Source organism: Nerophis lumbriciformis, linkage group LG15 (genome assembly GCF_033978685.3).
Source record: "Nerophis lumbriciformis linkage group LG15, RoL_Nlum_v2.1, whole genome shotgun sequence".
NCBI lineage: Eukaryota > Metazoa > Chordata > Actinopteri > Syngnathiformes > Syngnathidae > Nerophis > Nerophis lumbriciformis.
Window position 1 is genome coordinate 4,501,373 of NC_084562.2, and position 14,870 is coordinate 4,516,242.

General features: G+C 40.9%; 1 protein-coding gene across 20 annotated transcripts in view; it reads right to left on the reverse strand.

Moving 5' to 3' along the window:
* Positions 1-14,870, reverse strand: part of LOC133615995 (tight junction protein 1-like) — a 304,853-nt gene that overhangs the window by 100,779 nt on the left and 189,204 nt on the right. The window contains exon 1 of one of the 20 annotated variants that reach the window (XM_072914764.1): positions 4,931-5,338. The exons of the other annotated variants lie outside the window; for them this stretch is intronic. Within the exon in view, the coding sequence (XP_072770865.1) occupies positions 4,931-4,954 (24 nt within the window). The 5' untranslated portion in view covers positions 4,955-5,338. Of the gene's footprint in view, positions 1-4,930; positions 5,339-14,870 lie in introns of those variants that run through there. 20 annotated transcript variants of the gene reach the window in all.

Genomic DNA, 14,870 nt, shown 5'->3' on the forward strand with positions numbered 1-14,870 from the left:
AATCAAAAACAACGGTTAATGGGCCGCACAAAGTGCATGCAAATTTGAGCTCGTAACGGTGAAACGGATGATGTGAGCAAATGAATGAAAAAAGATCACGGCTACGAGAAGTTTTGGATCTCACCGTGGTTGCTACTTTTTAATCGACACAGCGCTAGTAAATGAATAATCACTAAACTCAACAGAAAAAGTAAGGTACTGTATTTTTCAGACTATAAGTCGCAGTTTTTTTCATAGTTTGGCCGGGCTCCAGTGCGACTTATATATGTTTTTTTCCTTCTTTATTATGCATTTTCGGCAGGTGCGACTTATACTCCGGTGCGACTTATACTCCGGTGCGACTTATACTCCGAAAAATACGGTATATGATTTCCGCGTTTACGTAACCGCAAACGAAAATACAGAATTGGCCAAAAAAACAGAATCCGACACAAATGTGATTGAAATGATGCCTTTGTGAGAAGAAGGAACATTTGTTTGGGAAAATAATGTGTCCTGGATCACTCATTCATTCTCGAAACATTGAACCTCCGTGCTGAACTAAACAATGTCGAGACGGCCACTTGAAACAGTTACTAAACTATGAAGCTAAAGCTAACAAGAACAATCCATACACCCACAACACATCTCATCTGCTTGTGTTGTTGTGAATGACATCATCGATATAAGATCAATGTACAAACAGGACAGCAATTTGAGAGGCTCGCTCTTTTTTTATTTTATTTTTTACTCAGCCTGAAGTCGTCTCTACACATCCAGCTCAGAACAACAGCACACGTCCCCCCTGACACAATAACAGCGTTGTGCGCAGCATCCAATCTGACTGCGCTAGCAAAGTAAAGGTTTCAAAATAGTACCTTACACAAGCATAATGTACTTAAAGCACTTATTGGTACATTTACAGACCTATTATGCTTTGACTTAAAATCCATCAAGCCATCCATCAATTTTCTACCACTTGTCCCTTTCGGGGTCGAGGGGGTGGCTGGAGCCTATACCAGCTGCATTCGGGCAGAAGGTAGGGTACACCCTGGACAAGTTGCCACCTCATCGCAGGGCCAACACAGATAGACAACATTCATACTCACATTCACACACAACCTATCCCCAGGTGCATGTCTTTGGAGGCCGGGAGGACGTCTGACTACCTGGAGGGAACCCATGCAGTCACGGGGAGAACATGCAAACTCCACACAGAAAGACCCCGAGCCCGGGGATCGAACCCAGGATCTTTCTCATTGTGAGGCACACACACTAACCTCTGTATCGCCATGCTGCACTGCTTTGACTTAAAATACTGGTCAAAACTGTCCAAAGATGTATTGCACCAATATATGTGAGGATGTTTGCATTTAATTAAGAACAATTGTTATTACATTTTATGTACAAACCCCGTTTCCATATGAGTTGGGAAATTGTGTTAGATGTAAATATAAACAGAATACAATGATTTGCAAATCCTTTTCAACCCATATTCAATTGAATGCACTACGAAGACAAGTTATTTGATGTTCAAACTCATAAACTTTACTTTTTTTTTTTACAAATAATAATTAACTTAGAATTTCATGGCTGCAACACGTGCCAAAGTAGTTGGGAAAGGGCATGTTCACCTCTGTGTTACATGGCCTTTCCTTTTAACAACACTCAATAAACGTTTTTTAAGCTTCTCAGGTGGAATTCTTTCCCATTCTTGCTTGATGTACAGCTTAAGTTGTTCAACAGTCCGGGGCCAGTCTAGTACCCGCACTCTTTTACTATGAAGCCACGTTGATGTAACACGTGGCTTGGCATTGTCTTGCTGAAATAAGCAGGGGCGTCCATGGTAACGTTGCTTGGATGGCAACATATGTTGCTCCAAAACCTGTATGTACCTTTCAGCATTAATGGCGCCTTCACAGATGTGTAAGTTACCCATGTCTTGGGCACTAATACACCCCCATACCATCACAGATGCTGGCTTTTCAACTTTGCGCCTATAACCATCCGGATGGTTCTTTTCCTCTTTGGTCCGGAGGACACGACGTCCACAGTTTCCAAAAACAATTTGAAATGTGGACTCGTCAGACCAAAGAACACTTTTCCACTTTGTATCAGTCCATCTTAGATGAGCTCAGGCCCAGCGAAGCCGACGGCGTTTCTGGGTGTTGTTGATAAACGGTTTTCGCCTTGCATAGGAGAGTTTTAACTTGCACTTACAGATGTAGCGATGTAGTTACTGACAGTGGGTTTCTTAAGTGTTCCTGAGCCCATGTGGTGATATCCTTTACACACTGATGTCGCTTGTTGATGCAGTACAGCCTGAGGGATCGAAGGTCACGGGCTTAGCTGCTTACGTGCAGTGATTTCTCCAGATTCTCTGAACCCTTTGATGATATTACAGACCATAGATGGTGAAATCCCTAAATTCCTTGCAATATCTGGTTGAGAAAGGTTTTTCTTAAACTGTTCAACAATTTGCTCACGCATTTGTTGACAAAGTGGTGACCCTCGCCCCATCCTTGATTGTGAATGACTGAGCATTTCATGGAATCTACTTCTATACCCAATCATGGCACCCACATGTTCCCAATTTGCCTGTTCACCTGTGGGATGTTCCAAATAATTTTTTGATGAGCATTCCTCAACTTTATCAGTATTTATTGCCACCTTTCCCAACTTCTTTGTCACGTGTTGCTGGCATCAAATTCTAAAGTTAATGATTATTTGCACAAAAAAAAAAATTTATCAGTTTGAACATCAAATATGTTGTCTTTGTAGCATATTCAACTGAATATGGGTTGAAAATGATTTGCAAATCATTGTATTTCGTTTATATTTACATCTAACACAATTTCCCAACTCATATGGAAACGGGGTTTGTATGACACACAGAGCACCCACTTTACGGTGGTAAAATAAGTGTAAACGTTAAAAAAACAGATTAAAACTTGTTTATTATTTACTTACTGATATACAGTTGATCATTTAAATTATATTTAAAGTTTAACTTTGGTGGCAGAATAAATACTTATATTTTCAAATTAATGATAACCATAACCATCCATTTTATACCGATTGTCCCTTTTGGGGTCGCGGGGGTGCTGGAGCCTATCTCAGCTGCATTCGGGCGGAAGGCTGGGTACACCCTGGACTAAGTCGCCACCTCATCGCAGGGCCAACACAGATAGACAGACAACATTGGCACTCACATTCACACACTAGGGCCCATTTAGTGTTGCCAATCAACCTATCCCCAGGTGCATATCTTTGGAGGCCGGGAGGATGTCAGAGTAACCACAGGGAACCCATGCAGTCACAGGGAGAACATGCAAACTCCACACAGATAGACCCCGAGCCTGAGGATCGAACCCCGAATCTTTCTCATTGTGAGGCACACACACTAACCTCTGTTCCGCCATGCTGCACTGCTTTGACTTAAAATACTGGTCAAAACTGTCCAAATATGTATTGCACCAATATATGAGGATGTTTGCATTTAATTAAGAACAATTGTTATTACATTTTATGTATGATCCAAAGAGCACACACACTTCATGGTGGTAAAATAAGTGTAAACGTAAAAAAAACAGATTTAAAAAAAATGTAAACGGAAACTTGTCCTTCTTTTTCTTTACTTACTGATATACAGTTGATCTTTTAAATTATATTTAAAGTTTAACTTTGGTGGCAGAATGAATACTTATGTTTTCAAATTAATGATAATCATGTAGTTAATCCATCCATCCATTTTATACCGATTGTCCCTTTCGGGGTCACGGGGGTGCTGGAGCCTATCTCAGCTGCATTCGGCGGAAGGCGGGGTACACCCTGGACAAGTCGCCACCTCATCACAGGGCCAACACAAATAGACAGACAACATTCACACTCACATTCACACACTAGGGCCCATTTAGTGTTGCCAATCAACCTATCCCCAGGTGCATGTCTTTGGAGAACAGGACGACGTCGGAGTACCCGGTGGGAACCCATGGGGAGAACATGCAAACTCCACACAGAAAGACGCCGAGCCCGGGGATCGAACCCAGGATCTTTCTCATTGTGAAGCACACGCACTAACCTGTGCTCCGCCATGCTGCCCTGCTTTGACTTAAAATACTGGTCAAAACTGTCCAAATATGTATTGAGTGAGGTTTGCATTTAATCAACAACAAAATAGTATTACATTTTATGTATGACCCAAAGAGCACACACTTTATGGTGGTAAGATAAGTGTGAAAAAACAGATTTAAAAAAAATTGAAACCGAAACTTATCGTTTTTTCTTTACTTACTGATTTACAGTTGATCTTTTAAATTACATTTAAAGTTTAACTTTGGTGGCAGAATAAATACTTATGTTTTCAAATTAACGATAATCGTGTAGTTAATCGTAATTTCAAAATCAATCAAAAATAATTGTGATGATTTATTTTCCACAATTGTCCAGCCCGAGTGGAAACATGTTGGACACCTCTGATGTACAGTAAGTACAGTACATTAGAACAGATTTGAATTGAGGTGGAACAAAATCAAAACCCCCAAAAAATATTTATAAATGTTATATGTAAAATGCAATATATTTGTAACTTTGTATCAACATTGATTATTTGCAACTATAATGTCAGGGGCACTTGCAATCAACAGGTTGTCTTCAGGGATTCCACATGCACACAGCAGGGCGATGTTATCAGTCAACACAGGCATGTTATCCAAATGGACCAGATAGTAAAAGTCACATTTAGAAAAGCTAACAAGAAGTTCTTGCTCGGGGACAAGATATACTACAAAGTGCATATTTCAGAATAACCTTGAGATCCAAACACCATCACCCGCTGTGTGCCTCACTTGCATTAGCAAACTTTTATTGCCACTCTAATAAGGAATTACGGTATAACCGAATAGAAAAGACACTTAACACTTTGGTGTCCTTTCCTTTTCAAAGCACACACCTTATTTGACGCTTTGGAGGACATTTCCCTGTCCTGTTGGACTTCCAAAGTGACAGCTTAAACGTTCCCGCTGCCTTTGTTTTGATGGCCGAGTGTATGTTCCCTTCCAGTTGAATTGTCGCCCAGCTGCCGCCACGCCGGCCCGCTGTGTTATTTGACTTTATCCAGGAAACATGGCACGGAAAAGTCCAAAGTTCATTATCTTATCGTCGGTGCCTGGAGTGTTAATATCAGCAGCCCTATCCGGTATCCAGACATAGAAAATGACGAGCTCGTGTACCAAAACAAAAAAAAACAAAACACACACGACCAAACTCGCTTTGTGTAAAATGATTTGGCAGCTAACGTCCACTCCAGGATGAAAAGTTGTGGAGAGAAGGCATCATGACGACGGCGCAGAGCAATGGCAGGCGGGGTGAAACTCTCCTTACTCGCCGCTCTCTGTGGAGACTATGTGGACCGTACCACTGCACACGCAGAGGGGTGGGGGGAATCAAAAACAACGAGGACATTGCACATTTACGAGGCGAAAGCAACAAAAGCTTATTTAATATAAACTACAATACCTATTTACGATATTATCTTGTGTTTTGTGGCGGGTATTTTTTTAATTTGGTACATTTAAAGCATGTAAATGATGTATCCACACCCCTTCATTACGCGGGACGCATGGTCCGGCGATACAATGAGGAGAAGCGACGCCGCTGTCCCTGCTGATGCTGGATGTTAGGATGGGCTGCACTGCAAAATGGTGATATCGATCCGATGCCAAGTGAACCTATAGGGCCAGGATTGATGCTACCGATACTTTAACAACATTATCTTTAAAGCCAAACGGAAAATAAAAGTTCTCAACTTTTTGAAACATTTTGGATTCTTATTATGGGCCAGCTGCTGCAATGCCAGCGCCCATTCACATGCTGCTAAGAAGCAGTGAATAGGCGCTTATTGCAAGCAGCCCATATTATTATTGCTCATACTTCAATCTTTATTATTCTTGTTCGACACGGTTCTCTTACACTTAATACGAGACGAACCGGCCAACGAACACCCACATATTAAGTTAAAGTTAAAGTACCAATGATTGTCACATACACACTAATTATTCTCTGCATTTGACCCATTACCCTTGATCACCCCCTGGGGGGTGAGGGGAGCAGTGAGCAGCTGCGGCGGCCGCGCTCGGGAATCATTTTTGGTGATTTAACCCCCAATATGGCGTGGCGCAGTGGCAGAGTGGCCGTGCACAACCCGAGGGTCCCTGGTTCAATCCCCACCTAGTACCAACCTCGTCATGTCCGTTGTGTCCTGAGCAAGACACTTCACCCTTGCTCCTGATGGGTGCTGGTTAGCGCCTTGCATGGCAGCTCCCTCCATCAGTGTGTGAATGTGTGTGTGAATGGGTAAATGTGGAAGTAGTGTCAAAGCGCTTTGAGTACCTTGAAGGTAGAAAAGCGCTATACAAGTACAACCCATTTATCATTTATCATTTATAATTCCAACCCTTGATGCTGAGTGCCAAGCAGGGAGGTAATGGGTCCCATTTTTATAGTCTTTGGTATGACTCGGCCGGGGTTTGAACTCACAACCTACCAATATCAGGGCGGACACTCTAACCACTAGAGTATGGTGTATGGTACATATGTTATACCGTCGGAAAGGGGCTGTTCGCGCCGATGGCGGTACTTTAAATTGGGACCATTTCGTGTTACCATGGTAATGCTATTCACAAATAAACAAAAAAAAAATGGGCCACTAGAATGGGTACGCACCTTTATAATGGCGAATATTTCAACTTGTTGAGCTACTTTTCCATCCATCCATCCATCTATCTTCTTCCGCTTATCCGAGGTCGGGTCGCGGGGGCAGCAGCCTAAGCAGGAAAGCCCAGACTTCCCTCTCCGCAGCCACTTCGTCCAGCTACTTTTGCTACCGTTTAACCCAGAGTCAGATAAGTTATTATGTAACACTTGTTACCTGTTAGCATGCAAATGATAGCATGTTAGTAAGCTAACTTAAGCATGCTAACTTTTTAATGTAATTTTACACTTTTTTTCTATTTCCGCAGCCATATAACCAGTCTAATCTAATCAGTCATATAACTTGGTATAAGAAACATGCTGACTGTTATCATGCTATCCTTAGCACACATGCCAAGTGTTAGCATTTTTATGTAAACATGCTACTGTTTTAGGCTACATCTGTGGCTCATTTTGTACAGTTACACCTAAAATTTAGGGATTCAGGCACTCGGCACCATCTAATAAGTACGACAGCTTCCAGCGACCCCCGGCCAGAGGTCCAGGGCACAGATCGCAGGCCCATCAAAATTTCCGCAGGAATTTTCTAGTTTGTTTTACTCTTTTGCTCAAGTTTCTCAATAAACTTCAGTCCTAAATAAAAATATCAAACATGTGATATTTTTTGGGGGGTTTTTACCCTTTGGAAGGACATTTGATCAGATGATAACAAGGGTTTTAATTAGTTAACAAAAACTAATGTTATGCAAATACTAATATTACTAATATCCATCCATCCATCCCATCCATTTTCTAACGCTTGTCCCTTTCGGGGTCGCGGGGGGTGCTGGAGCCTATCTCACTGCATTCGGGCAGAAGGCGGGGTACACCCTGGACAAGTCGCCACCTCGTCGCAGGGCCAACACAGATAGACAGACAACATTCACACTCACACACTCGGGCCAATTTAGTGTTACCCAATCAACCTATCCCGTCTTTGGAAGTGGGAGGAAGCCAAAGTACCCGTAGGGAACCCACGAAGTCACGTGGCGAACATGCAAACTCCACACAGAAAGATCCCGAGCCCACGATCAAACCCAGGACCTTTGTATTGTGAGGCACACGCACTAACCCCTGTGGCACCGTGCTGCTAATGTACTAATAATCGAAAACGGTGACATAATTTGATCAAAACGCCTTCAAATGATTAAAAAATAGTGCTTTCAAATGACTAATTGTATTCATCAGATTAATCACACTTTTGAATTTGGATTACTCGGGATTAATCACAGGTTAGTACTCGCTTGCATATTTTAAGTTAACGCAAAAAAAAGGCCCCAATATTTGGACACAAATACAAACCCCAAAACCAGTGAAATTGGCACGTTGTGTAAATCGTAAATAAAAACAGAATACAATGATTTGCAAATCTTTTTCAACCTATACTCAATTGAATAGACTGTAAAGACAAGATACTTAATGTTCGAACTGGAAAACTTTGTTTTTTGCAAATATTAGCTCATTTGGAATTTGATGCCTGCAACATGTTTTAAAAAAGCTGGCACAAGTGGCAAAAAAACTGAGAAAGTTGAGGAATCCATGATATATTGCCATCCAAGCAATGTTATCATAGACGCCCCTGCTTATTTCTGCAAGACAATGCCAAGCCTTGTGTTACAACAGCGTGGCTTCGTGGTAAAAGAGTGCGGGTACTAGACTGGCCTGCCTGTAGTCCAGACCTGTCTCCCAACGAAAATGTGTGGCACATTATGAAGCGTAAAATACCACAACGGAGACCCCCGGACTGTTAAAGAACTTAAGCTGTACATCAAGCAAGAATGGGAAAGAATTCCACCCGAAAAGCTTTAAAAAATTGTCTCCTCAGTTCCCAAATGTTTACTGAGTGTTGTTAAAAGGAAAGGCCATGTAACACAGTGGTAAAAATGCCCTTGTGCCAACTTTTTTGCAACATGTTGTTGCCATTAAATTCTAAGTTAATGATTATTTGCAAAAAAAATATATGTTTCTCAGTTCAAACATTAAATATCTTGTCTTTGCCGTCCATTCAATTGAATTTAAGTTGAAAAGGATTTGCATATCATTGTATTCTGTTTTTATTACACAACGCGCCAACTTTACTGGTTTTGGGTTTTGTACAATAAAAACATAATATACATACAATACTAAAAATACTAACAATAATTAAATAACTTATTTTAGATAAGTGAATAATATATAAGTTCCTCTCTTATTTACTTTTTTATTACAGACATATTTCAGCAATATAACGTTAATTGTGCAAAATAAGTTTAAAACAATAAAACGCTACTCTAGCCTCCTTGTGCCCGCAAACTTACAGATTCAGTACCGACAATGTGACAATATCAACAACACAACATGGCAATGTGATCATAAAAAGGATAAATGAAAACTATCCACATCATGGATGCTTCATTTTTGTGTGCGGCAATATTAGGAGATGTTGTTACACAAGTATCTTGCATTTGAAAAAAAAAGGAATGTGAAAGCTAGTTAGACCTACAATTCTGTATCCATAGTGTTAGGTCATCATTTGCATCTTTGTTGTTAATTGTGAGCTTGTGCAGCTTACGTACAGCAGGAACAACAAACTAATTCCTCACATAAAAAGGCAACATTGGCAGGGGTGTTTGCGAGCTGATAAGTCACCCTCACAGGAGACCACAAAAGCCATTCAGTCCTGTTCCTGTGACTTCCTAAACCTGACCCCACCCACAGGATACGACAATCCCAGCTTGCATTGTTTCGCAATTTACTCATGCTTTTGCAAATAATTTGCCATTTAAAAAAAACCCTGATGAATTAGGAATGACACGTGATGATTACTTGTAATTGCCAGCATTATCAAACAGTCACTGTCTGACTTTTGCCAAACAAGCTCGTATAAATCTAGCTATTTCTAACGATTATTTCCCTTCTCTCTCTCTTGCTGAGGGGAGTGCTCAGCAGCGGTGTAGGTGGTCTGGAGGTTAATTCTCATCAGACATAATCCTACAAGGCTAAATAAAATACCGTCACAGACATGTCCTCAGGATTCATAAAGAAAGGCCAGGTCACTCTTTTGTAATTTTGCCTATTATTCACAATCCTTATGAGGGACAAGAACACATACAGTCGTGGTCAAAAGTTTACATACACTTGTAAAGAACATAATGTCAGGGCTGTCTTGAGTTTCCAATAATTTCTACAACTCTTATTTTTTTGTGATAGAGTGATTGGAGCACATACTTGTTGGTCATAAAAAACATTCATGAAGTTTGGTTCTCTAATGAATTTATTATGGGTCTACTGAAAATGTGACCAAATCTGCTGGGTCAAAAGTATACATACAGCAATGTTAATATTTGGTTACATGTCCCTTGGCAAGTTTCACTGTAAAAAGGCGCTTTTGGTAGCCACCCACAAGCTTCTGGCAAGCTTCTGGTTGAATTTTTGATCACTCCTAGAATTAAGGTTTTAGAATGGCCTTCCCAAAGTCCTGACTTAAATGTGTGGACAATGCTGAAGAAACAAGTCCATGTCAGAAAACCAACAAATGTAGCTGAACTGCACCAATTTTGTCAAGAGGAGTGGTCATAAACTCCACCAGAAGCTTGCCAGAAGCTTGTGGATGGCTACCAAAAGCGCCTTATTGCAGTGAAACTTGCCAAGGGACATGTAACCAAATATTAACATTGTTGTATGTATACTTTTGACCCAGCAGATTTGGTCACGTTTTCAGTAGACCCATAATAAATTCATAAAAGAACCAAACTTCATGAATGTTTTTTGTGAACAACAAGTATGTGCTCCAATCACTCCATCACAAAAAAATAAGAGTTGAAGAAATTATTGGAAACTCAAGACAGCCATGATATTATGTTCTTTACAAGTGTATGCCAACTTTTGACCACGACCGCCGTATGTTGTTGTTTTTTGCATTCTAACTAGTAAATAAAAGCCTGCTTACAGAGGAGCCATTTGGAGCAATGACGTTGTTGCGTCTACTTTTACAATAAATCCCGATAAATAACCATCCAAAAAGTGCCAAAAACACTTCATTTGTGCTGCTGTGTTGACATCATGAGCTGGTGAGCAGCTTTTTCGCCACGGAGCTTGTGAGAGTTTATTCTAGATTGGCAACTTTTCCAAGGTATACCCGGCCTTACCCCGAATGCAGCTGGGAGAGGTTACAGCACCCCCCGCGATCCCGAGAGCGACAAGCGGTAGAAAATGGATGGATGGATAAAAATCCTGCCTCTCACAAGCATAGTAAAATGATGTCGCAATAAATTGAGAAGTTGGTACACTTTGACAGCCAACTTAGACAAGAAAATGGCAAAAAAAAAAACGAAAAGACGATTAGTGATGTTTTATTCTGTTTGTTGGCTCTCAGGAAGTCTGCAGCGAGTAGTAATCAGTGATATTGTCGAAGAAAAAAGCAAACATTGTGAAAGCCTTTGTGAAATTAATGCGCTGCCTTAAAGGGGAACATTTTCACAATTTCAGAAGGGTTAAAACCATTAAAAATCAGTTCCCAGTGGCTTATTTTATTTTTCGAAGTTTTTTTTAAAAATTTTACCCATCACGCAATATCCCTAAAAAAACCTTCAAAGTGCCCGATTTTAACCATCGTTATATATACCCGTCCATTTTCCTGTGACGTCACACAGTGATGCCAATACAAACAAACATGGCGGATAGAACAGCAAGGTATAGCGACATTAGCTCGGATTCAGACTCGGATTTCAGCGGCTTAAGCGATTCAACAGATTACGCATGTATTGAAACAGATGGTTGTAGTGTGGAGGCAGGTAGCGAAAACGAAATTGAAGAAGAAACTGAAGCTATTGAGCCATATCGTTTGAACCATATGCAAGCGAAACCGACGAAAACGACATGACAGCCAGCGACACGGGAGAAAGCGAGGACGAATTCGGTGATCGCCTTCTAACCAACGATTGGTATGTGTTTGTTTGGCATTAAAGGAAACTAACAACTATGAACTAGGTTTACAGCATATGAAATACATTTGGCAACAACATGCACTTTGAGAGTGCAGACAGCCCATTTCAGGCGCGCTAGGAACATATATTTTTCCACGATTTCAGCACTCAGGTTAACCATACCTAAATAGACACAAAATACTGCATTACACAAGACTACCCGAATGTACTCGAATGATTGAAAAAAACAAATGTTTTTAAGCTAAATTATTGGTAAACACAGTTTATGTATAATAATTTACGTAAAACCGCGAGTAATGAATAACGTTTTCATCAATTAATATATTCTGTAGACATACCCTCATCCGCTCTCTTTTCCTGAAAGCTGATCCGTCCAGTTTTGGAGTTGATGTCAGCATCTGCTTTGAGTGTCGCGGGATATCCACACATTCTTGCCATCTCTGTCGTAGCATAGCTTTCGTCTGTAAAGTGTGCGGAACAAACGACTGACCATTTTGTCGGCTTTCCCCACAGCCTCGTATTTTGAACAAATTTCGTCCAATTTCTTGCCACTTTCGCATCTTTGGGCCACTGGTGCACCTTGAATCCGTCCCTGTTCGTGTTGTTACACCCTCCGACAACAGACCGACGAAAGTGAGAAAATGGCGGATTGCTTCCTGATGTGACGTCACGTTGTGACGTCACATCAGGAAGCAATCTCGGAAGCGATGAACGAGATTGAGACATCACAACGAGATTGAGACATCAGGAAGCATCTCGGCGCGATGACATCACAACGTGACGTCATCGCTCCGAGAGCGAATAATAGAAAGGCGTTTAATTCGCCAAAATTCACCCATTTAGAGTTCGGAAATCGGTTAAAAAAATATATGGTCTTTTTTCTGCAACATCAAGGTATATATTGACGCTTACATAGGTCTGGTGATAATGTTCCCCTTTAAAATGAGCAAAATACGCAAATATGACATGTTACTATGAATGTACCTGTTACAACATCACATATATACTGACAGCATGTAAATAAAGCGTTGCTGGAAGTGTTTGGAGTTTTTTCTAAGTGCTTTATAGGCAGAATAGAGCGACGCCCATAGGCTCTATTGTAAGCAGACCTTTGCTCGCATTTATTTACAACCAGAAATACCGGACTATAAGCCACTAGGTTTTTTTTCCTACGCTTTGTACCCTGAGGCTAATAAAATGGTGCAGCTAATGTATGGATTTTTATTCGCTGATGACCATAACGCAAACAGTTTCAAAAAAATTAAGCTAAGACACTGAAAAGGTGTGTTATTGTTTGAGCTATGGCACCATCTTTTGGACGAGTTGGCTCACTGCAAGCGCTGCAGTGCCTTTCTGTTTAGAGATTTAAACCGGAAGTAAAAGTGCCGTTCCGTCTTCTATTTGGCCATAGCATTTCAACTCCTATGGATTTTTCCATTCACCACTCCAAGGAACGTTTGTTAGCCCTAACCCCTAACCCTAAAGTTTTACAATATAACTCAAACAATTCTTATTTACTAAACCGTCCCATGGCTCATGTCTGTAGGATTGTTTTCATGCATATTTGTACGTGCTATTGTAATGTAATCAAGCCAGCGTCATTAGCAGTAGCTAATATGCTAACACGTGTACAAGTGTCTGTGTTAGTATTTTTAACCTAAAATGGCATTCTGTTTTTGTTTTTTCACTGTCGTAAATTCACCAAAATGTCACCGTGTAGTTATTGAGTCTGTTTAACTGATTGGAGAGTTAGCTTCCCCAGCAAGTGGGTCCATGACGATGACTTCTGTTTTGTTGGATCATCCATTTTACTGCCGTGTTACACACTATATTGCCAAAAGTATTTGGTTACCCATCCAAATGATGAGAATCAAGTGCCCTAATCACTTGGCCCGGTGTATAAAATCAAGCACTTAGGCATGGAGACTGTTTCTACAAACATTTGTGAAAGAATGGGCCGCTCTCAGCGATTTCCAGCGTGGAATTGTCGTGAAATTTCCTCGCTCCTAAATCTTTCCAAAGTCAACTTTATTATAAGAAAAGTGAAGAGTTTGGGAACAACAGCAAGTCAGCCACGTAAACTGACAGAGAGGGTTCAGCGGATGCTAAAGCGCATAGTGCAAAAACATTCTGCACAGTCAGTTGCTACAGAGCTCCAAACTTTATGTGACCTTCCAATTAGCCCACGTACAGTACACAGAGAGCTTCATGGAATGGGTTTCCATAGCCAAGCAGCTGTATCTAAGCCATACATCACCAAGTCCAATGCAAAGCGTGGGATGCAGTGGTGTAAAGCACGTGGCCACTGGACCCTAGAGCAGTGGAGACGCCTTCTCTGGACTGATGAGTCACACTTTACATCTGGCAATCTGATGGACCAGTCTGAGTTTGGAGGTTGCCAGGAGAACGGTACATTTCGGACTGCATTGTGCCGAGTGTGAAATTTGGTGGAGGAGGAATTATGGTGTGGGGTTGTTTTTCAGGGGTTGGGCTTGGCCCATTAGTTCCAGTGAAAGGAACTTTGAATGCTCCAGGATACCAAAACATTTTGGACAATTCCAAGGGATGGCACTTCAACTTCATATGTGAGTAAAGGCAGGTGGCCAAATACTTTTGGCAATATAGTGTATGTGTGGACACAATCAAGGTATGTAAATAAAAATTTACAAAATATTTCTGTGTAAATAACTCATTTCCCAAGGTATATGTCTGCAGTTTATAATCTGGTGCGGCTAATATATAGAAAACATTTGTATTCCTTCTAAATTTTAGTGGGTGTGGCTTATATACCTTTGCTCTCTATAGTCCGACAAATACGTTAGAACAGTTAGAATGCATAAAAAAAGAAAAATATGCCTGTCCTACATAAGGATTGTGAATGATAAGCAAAATAATAAAAAAATAAAAGTGTTTCCCCTTTAAAAATTAATGTGCACCCTTACCTACACTAAGAAAACCTATACTTCTCCTTAAAACACACACTCCGTGAAACACAAAGACGATACATACTAGTATCGATGCAAGTCGTTCGCTCCTTCTGAAGCTCCTCAAGCGCCTGTCAGGATCGAGCAGTGCGGACAGCAGGATGTTTAACATGACGACTGATATGAAATAGAAAAGAAATAAATCCTTGAAAATGACAGCAGCCTTCCTCTGCTCTCTCGTCCACCACACCTGCGTTTGCGCCTCAGATGCTCCGAGCGGGACATTAATGAC